General features: G+C 40.9%; 1 protein-coding gene across 1 annotated transcript; it reads left to right on the top strand.

Moving 5' to 3' along the window:
* The first annotated feature begins 5822 nt into the window (after positions 1-5822).
* Positions 5823-12521, top strand: LOC119267252 (FACT complex subunit SSRP1-A-like). Its single transcript, XM_037548610.1, has 16 exons — positions 5823-5951; positions 6815-7000; positions 7966-8071; positions 8148-8284; positions 8402-8485; positions 8572-8669; positions 8775-8883; positions 8986-9072; positions 9170-9262; positions 10032-10229; positions 10357-10508; positions 10602-10752; positions 10848-10946; positions 11045-11248; positions 11900-11978; positions 12124-12521. The coding sequence occupies exons 1-16, from the start codon at positions 5898-5900 to the stop codon at positions 12249-12251; spliced, it is 1965 nt and encodes a 654-aa protein (XP_037404507.1). The 5' UTR covers positions 5823-5897; the 3' UTR covers positions 12252-12521.
* Positions 12522-12830: the final 309 nt, after the last annotated feature.

The raw sequence follows: 12830 nt of genomic DNA, 5'->3' as shown, positions 1-12830 counted from the left end.
GGACGAGGCCGCCGTGCCTGTGGGCAGCAGCAACACCACCGCGGGGACCTGCGACCCGGACGGACTGCTCAACAGCTTCGAACTCCGGCGAGGACGAGCTCCTGCGCGCTGTGACCCTTCCGCTCCGGCGAGGCGCGGCGCAGAGATGAGGAGAGGCGGGGCCGACGGTGGGCTTCCGGCGGTTGCGACGTGAGCCGGTCGGGCTGGCGTGGTTGGCTATCGTTCCGGCTCGAAGCGTGGTGGGCGGCGGCAGCAGGGAAAGCCTACAGCCATGGAGGGGCGGAAGGCATTGCCCTCACCGGCACCTCGTCCGGCCCTCCGCCCGAGCCGCTGCCGTCCACCACCGGTCAAGCCAAGAAGGACCGGCACCACGTCCACCAGGGGCTGTGCAGTGAGGATGGATAGGTGGGACGGAGTAGGGAGGCCATGGCCGCGATGGTTTGTGACCGTCCACTTGCGCGGCAAGCACCGGCCGTGGTCAACGCGAGGTCGGGGATGAGAGACCACGGGATTGGATCGGGGCAGGAGTTGATTGCTTTTTATTTTTAGATCAAGGGGTGTGTGTGTAAAAAAATTACTCTTACAATTTGGCCCCACTTGTCAGAAAATGGTTAAATGAGACAAATCATCTGATCAGTGCAATTTGCAAAAAGTTTACTAGAACGCGATGATTTTTGCACAAAATTAAGAACTAAGTGGTTTTCTGCAATCGATGCCCTAAATATCGTGGTTTTTTGCAATTAACTCTCCTCATGGAGAAGCTTGTCCTGTGGTACGATCCACATCCACATGAACTACGACATGGCCGCCCTGTCTTAGTTTATCGATCGGGTAGAGTGTCTGTGGTATGGTGCCGTGTGTGCGTGGCCCGTACAGGAGTGGCTATATATAAGTGCGTGTGTAATAACTCTCCGAATAATGGAGTGAGAAGTGATTTGAACCTCCCCCTGTTCTCTCTGCTCTCGCCTAACCTCTCCTCCTGTCCCCTCTGAATCCCTACCAAACTCTCGTCTCCTGTGCCGATCCCAAAATTTTTTGCTGCCCGTGTTCTCATGTCCTCATGACGATCCGTAACATCCAGTGGTTAGGGTGCAAATTTGCCTTGGTGAATTCGCACGAAATCCCGTTGCTCAGTTGGATCCTTTCCGAGCGAGTTTTTTTTTTGAGAGTGCAACATGGTGCAAATATGATTGCACGCTCAGGTCTTCTATAATGCAAGGTGCTTAGGAAGACGTTTAGATAAATGAACCGGGTTTTTTTAAAGCGGCGGTGCCTATTTCTAGAGAAGAGACGACTAATTAAGCATCTACCCTATACAAATAAGCACAGGCGCTTAGAAAAAGCCTGGTTTATTTTTCTAAGCACCTTGCATTGTACAAGGCCTCATACTCGCCCTCTGTCTCGGTCTAGCATACGAAGCGAAGCAACCTAACATTCAGGCTGAAATACGCGAGAAATATTGCTGTAGAAAATATTTGGGTCGGGTTAGAAAATATGTTTGATATTTCTATCCATAATTTTGAGTCTGTTGCGAAGCTATGGCTTTGTGAAAAAAGATTCCTGCATTTGAGTGTGATTACATCTGCAATTTTATGGGGGTCTGGAACTTAGGAATTCGGTGGTGTTTAATGGATGTACCTGGATTTCTTTGGTGCTAGGCCTAATCTCGTGTTATCTGAGAGATTGAACAATACAGTTCAAGGATCTTCAGGGGGTAAAGTGTTGAATATCCAGAACCTGCTGTGGAAGAGATCGAAAGACCCTTTTGCCTCAGAGGCAGACTAATTGAACGCGAGAGATGGTTTGACTCTGTTTCCTGTGGAGCTACACTTGGCGAAAATGATGTACATGGAGGAGTCAATTGATCATTTGCCCCACATTTTGCTCTGCCTCGGCCAATATGCCCCATCTACATTGCAATTGCTAAAATGCCCCATTTTTGCTATGGCACTTGACAAAAATAACCCACACTGCAAGTAAACACATATTTTTAGTTAACTACTTAGTGTCATTTTCATCAAATTTTCACCATTAATTAACATGCCTAACTAACAACTAAGAAAAAATAACTAAGTAATCCTAGCTCATAGTTAAGTGTTTAAATATGCCATCTTAGTTAGATCAATGCATAGATCATTACTTTGTCGTATTCATGCATGTTTGCATCGACTAAAATGGTATGGCTTACACCTTAGTTAACTTTTCTTTCGTTATGGAATAATTGGAAATGTCTATATGATGTTGAGTAAATAGGCAATTTTTGATTAGTTTAATCAAAGAATAAATCAATAGCATGGCATTGACAGAAATAAACACATGCTGATATTCGATCATGCAAGTACACACTACACTAATCGGTTGGTCAAAAGCAATTAAATTTCCCTGAATGATAGTCATATTAGTTTTTATTTTTGAGATTTTTAAACAATTTTGGCCAAAATTTAACTAAAAATTAAAAAATCTATAAATCTCTACTCCAAATTTGATGACAATTTACGAGATTACTAGAAACAATACGGTTGCCGTTGTGTAAAAAATCATAAATTTCTAGACACTTTTTTTGGGTCAATTTTTTGGCTAAAAATGAAAAATCGGCTTTAGATTGAGAGGATTGAGAGATTCATCGATTTTTCATTTTCAACCAAAATTTGGAACCAAACAAAAGTGTAGAAAAAAAATGAAAAATCTCTCTAAAATGAACACCAATATGATGATCAGTCTGGGGAAGTTTCACTATTTTTGACAACCCAACTAAAAATTACAACAAAAATACCAATTCAACCCCTACTTGGCATGCCCAGTCAGCGCCCAGTTAGCATTGACTCTAATCAAATCCAGTTTACTTGGTCCAAACCGAGACCTGGGTTGTGTTTTTGAAAACCTTGTGGTAAGCTGATGGTGTATTTTATCCGGTTTCGAAGTTGAAGATTGTATCTGAACCAAGTGATCAGTTTGAGGTTGAAATATGCACTTTTATCTTTCTTTTAGAGCGATGGGTTGCTGAGTCTTAGCAAAATGGATTAGCTCTCCGGTCCAACAAAAATGCTCATGTTCCACGCTCAACGCCCGGAAAAAGCGAGGTAACACACACGTTGTTAATACATAAAGCCCGATAAGCAAGTCATGGGTTGATACACAAACAAGATCCCAATAGCGGGAGATTAGAGATTCATACGAGAAAACATAAGTAAACGGCCTTCTGCCAGAGCTTCCAAGATAAAGATAGATGAACAATCATTTGATCTCCATCAAAGTCTGCATTGAAACCCTTACACACTAATGGGTGTAAAGAAATTGTACACCCCTCTACTAAAGTGGGTTGAAGGATCTGTATGCCTAATCTATGCAGCATAGGTGCTCCATTTAACTGAACAAGATGTCCCCGCATCATTTCTTGAATTATTTCCCGTACAATGGCCCACTACTAGTTTGGGTGTAAAAAAGAAAAGAAAATATCCACACGAATTTCAACATAAGATCAATGATATGGACTTAGATGTGCAATACTTATGGCACATCTGGATGTGCTTTAGCAAAACTGAATTTTATATTAAACCACACACAGTAGGCAATTCCTATTTCGCGTTTCAGCCCCCGTTACAGTATAAACTGCAAACGGGCGCACAGCCCCTGCTTCGCTCTGGGCTGTCCCATTTTTGTTATATTATTTTTCCCGTTTAAACTCCCAAAAAGGTGCTGGCTGGCGATGGGATCGAACTACCGATCACATCGTTCGAAGGGAAGTGCAGCAACCACAAGGCCACTCACCCTCTTACGAACATGTACTTTGTTTTTTTCTTCAGTTTGGTTTGTTCTTTTTCTTTTTTTCTTGTCCTTTTTTTGTTTACTTTAATAATGCATGTTCTTTTTTAAATTACTGTTTTTTCTTCAAAATTGATGATTTTTAAAATTAGATGATCTTTTTTTTCAAAATGCATGTATTTTTTAAAATTTTATGAAACCTATCAACATGGGATCTAGTTTTGAAGATCTCGACGCGAGGAATCCAACGGTAAAAGCGGTTCGAGATTTGGACGCACGATTTAAAAAATAAAACTTTTTGAATAAACGATGAAAAAAGGGAAAATTCTCAAGTTGCGACAAATGGCGCACTGCATATGCGCCACTTATCACAACCAAGGGAATTGGAGTATTCTTTGCAACGAGTACACCTCAATTACTGATTTCTGGATCAAACAGCTTGAGCGAGCGACCAGACGAGGCGAACGGTGAAGCGATCGAGCCCTTGCCACATGGGCCGGCCCACAAGCAGGCGGCTGCAAGCGTCATGGGAGTTATTTCCTGCTTCCGTCTCACCCTAGGAGCAATTCGGGTTCCGCGGGGGCCGTTTTCTTCCGTTTTCTTTTATTCTTTTATTATGCGTGTTTCCTGTCTTGGTTTTTTATGTTTTTTCTTGCCAATTTTATTTTTTGTGTTTCTTTATAAGTTTTCTTCGTTTTATCCTTTTATTTTTATTTTTTAGTTTTCCTTTTTATTTTCATCTTTTTCAACATATGTCTATTTTTCAGTACACGTTGTACAATTTTCTTAAACACATGTAGCATTTTTTATACATGTTAAACTTTTCTCAAAGACATGCTTTAGATTTTTTTATGAATACAAGTTTTTTTTTCAAATATACATTGAACTTTTATTAATGTCACACAACATTTTTTTTAATCAACATGAACTTTTTTGTACATTGTATTAACATTTTAGAAAAATTCACAAACTCTTTTTTGGGAACGGGTGAAGATTTTTTTAAATATCATGTTAATTTTTCTGAATGTTAGGATATTTTTTTGAATTACTTCAGCATTTTATTTACATTGTGTAACATGTTTCGAAAATTCCACAACCTTTTTTCTTTAAATATCATACATTTTTTAATTATACTGTTTTTACATCGTATAATTTTTTTCAAAGATGCCACATACATTTTCTTGAACTCGTGAACATCTTTCAATTGTCATGAGCAGTTTTTTTAATGCAATCAACTTTTTTTTGACAATTACGCAATATTTTTAAGAATATGTCCAAATTTATGGTGGAAATTTTAATTTTTTTAATTCAATCAGGTTTTGGGAATATATAAAATAAATAAAAAATGAACGAAAACTAGTGCAGGTGCCTACGTCCATGCCTATGTGAGCATGTGTGATCATGGACTAACCCATTTTGATTTTTTTCTGAATTACAAAATATTTCCAAATTTAAAATAATTTCTTAAATATTAAAAACAGCATATTTTTCAAATGCATGATTAAAAAAACGAATTAAAACATATTTACTCAAATATTGTAGGCGGTTATAAACGCGGAAGCCAAAATTTGAAAACAAGCTTCTCTGCAACAACCACAATGCATGTGGGGAGAGGATGCGAGGGAGGCGTGTAATGCGCAGTGAAGCACATTTCGATGGTTTGGATGCAGCGCATCATACGGCTGGCGAGCCGACCGAATCTTCCCCCAACTCGCTCGATTACAAAAAAAGATGTTTTCATCTAAAAAAGTACGTAATTGGAAACCGTTAACGGATGTGCTTTTTTCTCCCTCGGTGATAATCATCAACTCATCAATCTTGCGACTGCCTCAAAAAAAAAAAACCCAATCTAGTGAGTAAGCTCAATTTTAGTCTTTATTATGCTCATTTTCGGCAGACGGGTGCACGGCACAACTGCACTGACATCCAGGGCCCGCAGGCCGATTGTGAGCGATGATCTCCCAATAGAGCGAGTGCCACTGCGCCGCGGCCGCGCGCTTAAGATCAATCACCTCTCCGTCCGTAGAGCCGATCGAAGCAAGCGAGCGAGGCACCCGTGTTCGCTTCGCCGAGGAAGGGCGGAGCGGGAGAGGCGGGCGGGCCGGAGGGGCGCGCGCGCGGCGGCGGGGGCGGAGATGGCGGACGGCCACCTCTTCAACAACATTCTCCTCGGGGGCCGCACCGGCACGGTGAGCGCCTCCCTCCGTTCCCCCTTCCCTCTTCCTCCCGCGCGCCCCTGCTTCAATGCCCTAGGGTTTCGCGAGATTCCGTCGCCGCTGGCAGAGTTCTGAGGAGCCGGAGGTCGCGGCCGAGCGGATGGCCTTGTAGCTTGCTTCGGTGATTGATCGCGGGCGCGCATTGTGCGGATTCTAGGGTTTTCGCGTCGTACGGGGATGCATTTGCGCTCTGTTTTGTTGCGCTGCTAAGTTGGGTTGTTGAGGCGAGTGCTTGGTAGGAGACGCCTTCTCCTCTGAATTGCTTGGTTTCCTGATCCTGCCCGATCTCTGTCGAGGGTTTTAGGGAAATCTCAGGTTTCTGTCGGCGCTGCTGCTGCTGCAGCGAATTGGGACTTTTAGTACCATCGGGAGTTGGCAGGATTGCTCCCAAACCTGAGACCCTGTTGTGGGATTTGTCGAATTAGGCATGAGCTTCTGATCTGCAAATGATTTAGCATGTCGTGTACTTACTGCAAATTAGAAAGTGTGTTTCACTTTTTTCATGCTTCAGACTTTCAGAGTCGATGTTTGCCATGGCTGCAAATGTTTCTTCTGATGTACAGCGTACTTATCTGAACTATGTACACTTAAGCTTTCTCTGACCCTTGACTTTCAATGCTTGCACCAGTCATCACTCTTCAATGCGTCTTTGATAATCTTCATGTAGAGTTATGTCGTACCACCTTTAGTACTTAATGACTTTGAGGCTGCAAGTTATGACTTCCTTCTTTTACTCTTTGAAGATGTTCACTGGTGTTTATGACTATTATTTGATTAATTATTGTTTCAGTACATCGAGAATCTTGTCATGTTTCATTACTCTTGCTCCTGTACAGAATCTTGGTCAGTTTAAAGTGCACTCTGGAGGGCTCGCATGGAAGAGACAAGGTGGAGGAAAGACAATTGAGATCGATAAAGCTGATTTAACTTCTGTGACATGGATGAAAGTCCCCAGGGCATATCAGCTTGGAGTCAGAATCAAAGATGGCCTGTCCTACACATTTATTGGCTTCCGCGAACAGGTTATTAATTGCCGTATCACTCTTTCCCCCCTTTTTAATAACTGAGTAATGACATGCTAGATCTGATGTGAAGAGGCTGCTTGAAACGTGATAAATGTTTGCGGTATGATCTATGACTATCTGAGCACAATATTAGGAATTGTTTTAGCAGAATTTTGGATCCTGATGCTCACTACTTTGCTAAACCTACAAGATTAAAAGTAGAACTAACATTTGTAGCACCATCAACACTCATGAAGACATGGATTTTCCCTTCTTGATTTGCTGTATTGCAGTCATGTTATTGTAACATACATTGTATATGTTTGTATGGCTGAAAATTATGTTCATGATGAACATGTTGGTTTTCCCAAACCAGGTATATGTAACATTAGTAATCTATATTCTGCTATTTGATATGTTTATTGTATGAACTCGCCATATGTTTCTTACCAGACCTGCGGTTGAGACATCCTAGTCTGTATCATGTGATCTGTATTTGAATCAGGATGAAGTTGCAAACTGGTTGCTATGTTCCTTTGTATCATATATGGTGTAACTGAATTTGTCTCGCAGAATTGATTATCTTCTGTGTGAAGGATACATTATGTGTATGTGAACCTTCAGGAAATATTGAAGGAACAGTTTACGCAATAGCACTTGTGTAATCTATGCAAGACGCTGTCTTAATCATGCTATCACCATGAAAAGTGTCTGGATACTCTATTGAGATGTATCTCACTCGAGCCTTCCAGTTTTTCACTACTATTCTATAGTGGATTCGCACGTTGTTATTGTTCTCTGGTGGAATTACCATAAGATGCGTCTCAACATTAGACTAACCATCCAGTTTGCCTTAGACAAGCGGGATTTCCCCCCCAGAATATTGGCAGTCAACTCTATGAGTATGAACTTGCTAGCAACAATGAGTGCTGAGGTCAGTGTATTCTGCTGATGCAATGTTCATCATGAACTTCCTTTCATAGGATGTAAGCAGCCTGATCAATTTCATGCAAAAGAATTTGGGCATCTCACCAGATGAAAAGCAGTTATCTGTTGGTGGTCACAACTGGGGAGGGATTGGCATAGTTGGTAAGCTCCTTGACCTTTAATTTCTGTAAATAATATTCAGTTTTAATTATATTTTGAGCCACACTTTCTATTATAGGAAGCATGCTTACCTTTATGGTTGAATCGAAGCAAGCATTTGAAGTTTCTCTAGCAGACGTCTCACAGACCCAGATACAAGGCAAAACAGATGTTCTCTTGGAGTTCCATGTTGATGATACTACTGGTGCTAATGAGGTTTGTAGCGTATCCACTCACTCTTTCTATCATGTGTTGTTTATGGTATTAGTTAGCACTTATTCCTCATGCACAAGTTGGAATTTGATTTTGAATTATAATCTCCTGTGGTTGTAGAAAGACTCGCTCATGGATATGAGTTTTCATGTACCCACGTCAAATACTCAATTTCCTGGAAACGAGAATCGTACTTCAGCTCAGGTGACGCGATATGCAACATGAAGCACGTTGAAATGTGAAATGCTGACTATTGTGGAATCTTCTTATTTTGATTTTCCTTTTTGTAGATACTGTGGGAGGCAATACTTGCTAGGGCTGATAATGGTTCCGGCTCTTCTGGAGAGGCAGTTGTCACCTTTGAAGGAATAGCTATTCTTACACCAAGGTGGGATATATGGATAATTGATCGTATTGGAAACTCAAGCTGACCTCTTTATGATTATCTTCTCTATGTTTACCTCCCAAAACTAACAGATCTTTGGCAATGCAGAGGACGATACGCCGTTGAGCTTCATCTTCCATTTCTGCGCCTTCAAGGACAAGCTAATGATTTTAAAATCCAATATAGCAGCATTCTTCGCCTCTTTGTTTTGCCAAAGGTTATGTTTGTTCTCTATTTTATGGCGTGCACAGCTTTGATGTTGTTCATATTGTTGATGCTAGACATGAAAATAGTTGTCTCGTGCGATTGTGATTTGCAGTCAAACAACCCTCATACAATTGTGGTTGTCACTCTTGATCCGCCAATCCGTAAAGGACAAACGCTATATCCTCACATTGTCATTCAGGTGATGTGCTGCAAATTTTGTTTGTGATGTTTGGATGTTATGCTATGTTATGTTTTGGCTACTTGATTGTTTGACTGTTTCTCTTATTCTCTGACAGTTTGAGACGGATACAGTAGTTCAAAAAAACATGAAATTAAGCAGAGAGTTGCTTGATGAAAAATACAAGGATAGGCTAGTGGAATCTTATCAGGTGAAAGTTTTGTTACTTTGATAAAATATACTCTTTTGCTTTTGTTTGTTCAGTTAAAATGGAATCGCTAATCTGTCTTCTAAGATGAAATCATAAACTATGCATGAGAACTGCTCATGGCAAGTATGTTGTTTTAGTACTAAAAACTCCACCTAGATGTATGCTGAGATAGAAAGAGCTGCTTCAATAATCCGACCTTGAATTGAAGCTGAGTCTTAAATTAGTCCAAGCAGGCAACTCTTTTGTTTCGAAAAGAATGTCATTTGAGTAACAAATTATATACTCCCTCCGCCCGGAAATACTTGTCATCAAGATGAATAAAAGGGGATGTATCTAGACATATTTTAGTTCTAGATACATCCCTTTTTATCCATTTTGATGACAAATATTTTCGGACGGAGGGAGTATAAAATTAACACTACATGGTTTTCGGACAGATCATATGGTCATATCTTCCTAATGGTGCTCCCACCAACTACCAAGTTAGATGTAGAGACAAATTTGGTGGGCATGGATGTCACACAATATTAGGTCTCAGTGGGAGGGTTATTTGCACATAATTGCATTACTTTCAATTCAACCTGTACATTTTATAGAAGGTTCTGTTGTAGAGTGATGTTTGATTTTCAAAACTAATTTGCAGTTCTTACTTCACGTATTCTCCTTTATTAGCAGTTATGACATATTCTCCTTTATTAGTAGTTATGTTGTTCTGTTAATTACCTGTCATGACAAATTAACTTACACGGAGTGTTCAATCTATCCATAGGGTCTAGTACATGAGGTATTCGTCAAAGTCCTCCGCGGTCTTTCTGGTGCTAAAGTCACAAGGCCGGGTTCTTTCAGAAATTACAAAAATGGATATGCAGTTAAATCATCACTCAAAGCTGAAGATGGACTGTTGTATCCACTTGAAAAGGGTTTCTTCTTTCTGCCAAAGCCCCCTACACTCATTTTAGATGAAGAGGTGTTACTTTTTCCATAGACTATAAACTAATTTTCATCCGTTCATGCATTACTGAAACAGTGTATCATAGTCCAACCGTTGGAATTTTAATCACAATGCCCATTTACTACTATACTATTTATTGTAGATTGAGTTTGTTGAATTTGAACGGCATGGTGCTGGTGGCGCCAGTATGTCATCTCAGTATTTTGACCTCCTGGTCAAGCTAAAAAATGACCAAGAGCATCTCTTCAGAAATATTCAGAGGAGTGAATACCGTAACCTCTTCAACTTTATCAAGTACGTGCCTTTCTGTTGGCTTCATCACCCCTCTTGTTAAATTTATACATAAGACTTATGCGTGTTTTTCACTTTCTTCTGGTAAATTTCAAGTGGAAAGGGCTTGAAACTAATGAACCTTGGAGATGGTCAAGGTACAAGTGGTGTCACAGATGTTCTACAGGACACTGATGATGTTGCTCCTGATCCACACCTAGAGAGAATAAAAAATCAGGCCGCGAGTAGTGAGGACAGTGATGAAGAGGTACGTTGCCTTTTGTTGGCTTGTTCCTTGGTGCTGACTTGTGAATCTTATTACTAAGCCATTGTATATACTTGTCCTTTACCATTTCATGCCAGGATGAAGATTTTGTTCTGCATAAGGATGATGGCGGATCTCCTACTGATGATTCTGGTGGTGAGGAATCAGATGCTAGTGAAAGTGGTGGCGGAAAACAGGTTGTTAGATTTCTTATTTTCTGTAGCAAGTCTGAAGTGTGAAGTCAACTCTGCTAATGATCTCTTGGTGTTTATTTATTTTTCCTAATCTCCAAAAGTCATCCAAAATGGAAGCCCGTAGTTCAAAGCCACCTGTGAAAAGGAAGCCTAAGGGCAAGGATGGCGAAGGTTCAGGGAAAAGGAAGCCTAAGGGCATGGATGGCGAAGGTTCAGAGAAGAGGAAACCAAAGAAGAAGAAAGATCCTAACGCCCCCAAAAGACCAATGATGCCATTCATGTATTTCTCAATGGCTGAGCGGGCAGTAAGTTACTATGACCAGTTATCCGAAACATAGCTGCTAACTAGCTACTCTAGCACTACCTCCGTCCCATAATATAAGAAAACTTTTCAAGCTATGTTTAGCTTGAAAAACGTTCTTATATTATGGGACGGAGGGAGTAATTCATAAGTTAATAAGTATACCTGAATAAATCTAGAGTTATTTCGCGTAAAGAATCCTGAACTTCTCGGGATCGGAGATTTTTTTGTAGTACTCCCTCTAAAGAAATATTAGAGTGTTTATAGATAACTAAAGTAGTGATCTAAACGCTCTTATATTTCTTTACGGAGGGAGTAATTCGGTAGCACAAAAGACTATTTAGTAAAGAAACGCATATCATTGGTCATGAATTTTCGAAGTATTGAAGAAAAGAGGTTGTCCTTCAGTGACATAGAAGAACTAAAGCTTATTGTCACAATAAATTATGGCACTAGGGAGGGGACGACAAATGAACCATGTACACAAAGAGTTTAATGTTTAACCGCACTTTCTCAGTTATGAGGCAGTATATATAGCTTCCTCCTTTTTGGTTAAGCATTATTCCTTGATGGGTAACTGAATTCTTTCTGGAGCATATATACCTGCTAGTATGAGATCTTGAACAAAGGCTTATCTGCTGTTTCCTTGGCTCAGGGTGTGAAGGGCAGCAATCCAGATTTGGCTCCAACCGATATTGCAAAGAAGCTTGGCGAGATTTGGCAAAAGATGTCAAGTAATATTCTAAACTACAGTATATATTACTCCGTTATGTGCCCTAATGCATTTTCCTCCCGCACGTGTAACATATATCAGTTGCGTTCACAAACACAAGAAAATCCTCGTGCTCATGATTTCCTTGCTCTCCCTGTCATGACCAGCCGAAGACAAGCAACCTTACATTCTGCAGTCTCAAGCCGACAAGAAGCGGTACGAGAAGGAATCTGCTGCCTACCGCGCTGCTGCCCCAGTGGACGTGGACGCCGGGTCCGGCAATGGCTCTGACTAGAAGAATCTCACACTTGTGCACTCAGCAGTCGACACGATCGATGAATCTGTAAATCACCGTAGGGCAGTTTGAACAAGATGACCGAGCATCTGTAGATCGCCACAGTGCAGTTTGAACAAGAACACACATGCTAACATGAACCTGCATACCGTGAGGGGGCTACTTATGGGTCTTTTCTTTTGAGAGGTAAAGGGAGGCTGTACTTATGGGTCTTTGTGTACGCGTTCGTTTTTTTTTGGAGACAAGTGAACGCATTCGGTTTTTTTTTGAGGGATGAAAGACTTTATTCATTCATCGAAAACCACAGTTTGTGGGATACAAAGAGGATTATGGGGATTAATAAGCCACAGGTGGCGCCCCTTAGCTAAGGAAAGCGAAAATTTAGCTAAACTATGAGCATCTCCGTTCGAACGGCGCCCTTCAAAAACTAACTGACAATTAAAACTCGAGATTTTAGACTTGATTTCTAAGATCACCATGCCATAAGGACCCATACTGTTGCTGGATATATCTTTGACCACTTGTCTTGCGTCAGACGCCACTATCAGATTATGAACTGATAAATCCTCAGCTAGTGCT

Source organism: Triticum dicoccoides, chromosome 3A (assembly GCF_002162155.2).
Source record: "Triticum dicoccoides isolate Atlit2015 ecotype Zavitan chromosome 3A, WEW_v2.0, whole genome shotgun sequence".
Classification (NCBI taxonomy): domain Eukaryota; kingdom Viridiplantae; phylum Streptophyta; class Magnoliopsida; order Poales; family Poaceae; genus Triticum; species Triticum dicoccoides.
The sequence above is the reverse complement of the archived record's forward strand: the minus strand, read 5'-3'. Positions and strand labels throughout refer to the sequence as shown.

Coding starts and splice junctions, on each gene's coding strand:
- LOC119267252 (XM_037548610.1), top strand. CDS start 5,898: ATGGCGGACGGCCACCTCTTCAACAACATTCTCCTCGGGGGCCGCACC. Junction 7,001..7,965: donor TTATTGGCTTCCGCGAACAG/GTTATTAATTGC, acceptor TTCCTTTCATAG/GATGTAAGCAGCCTGATCAA. Junction 8,884..8,985: donor GCCTCTTTGTTTTGCCAAAG/GTTATGTTTGTT, acceptor TGTGATTTGCAG/TCAAACAACCCTCATACAAT.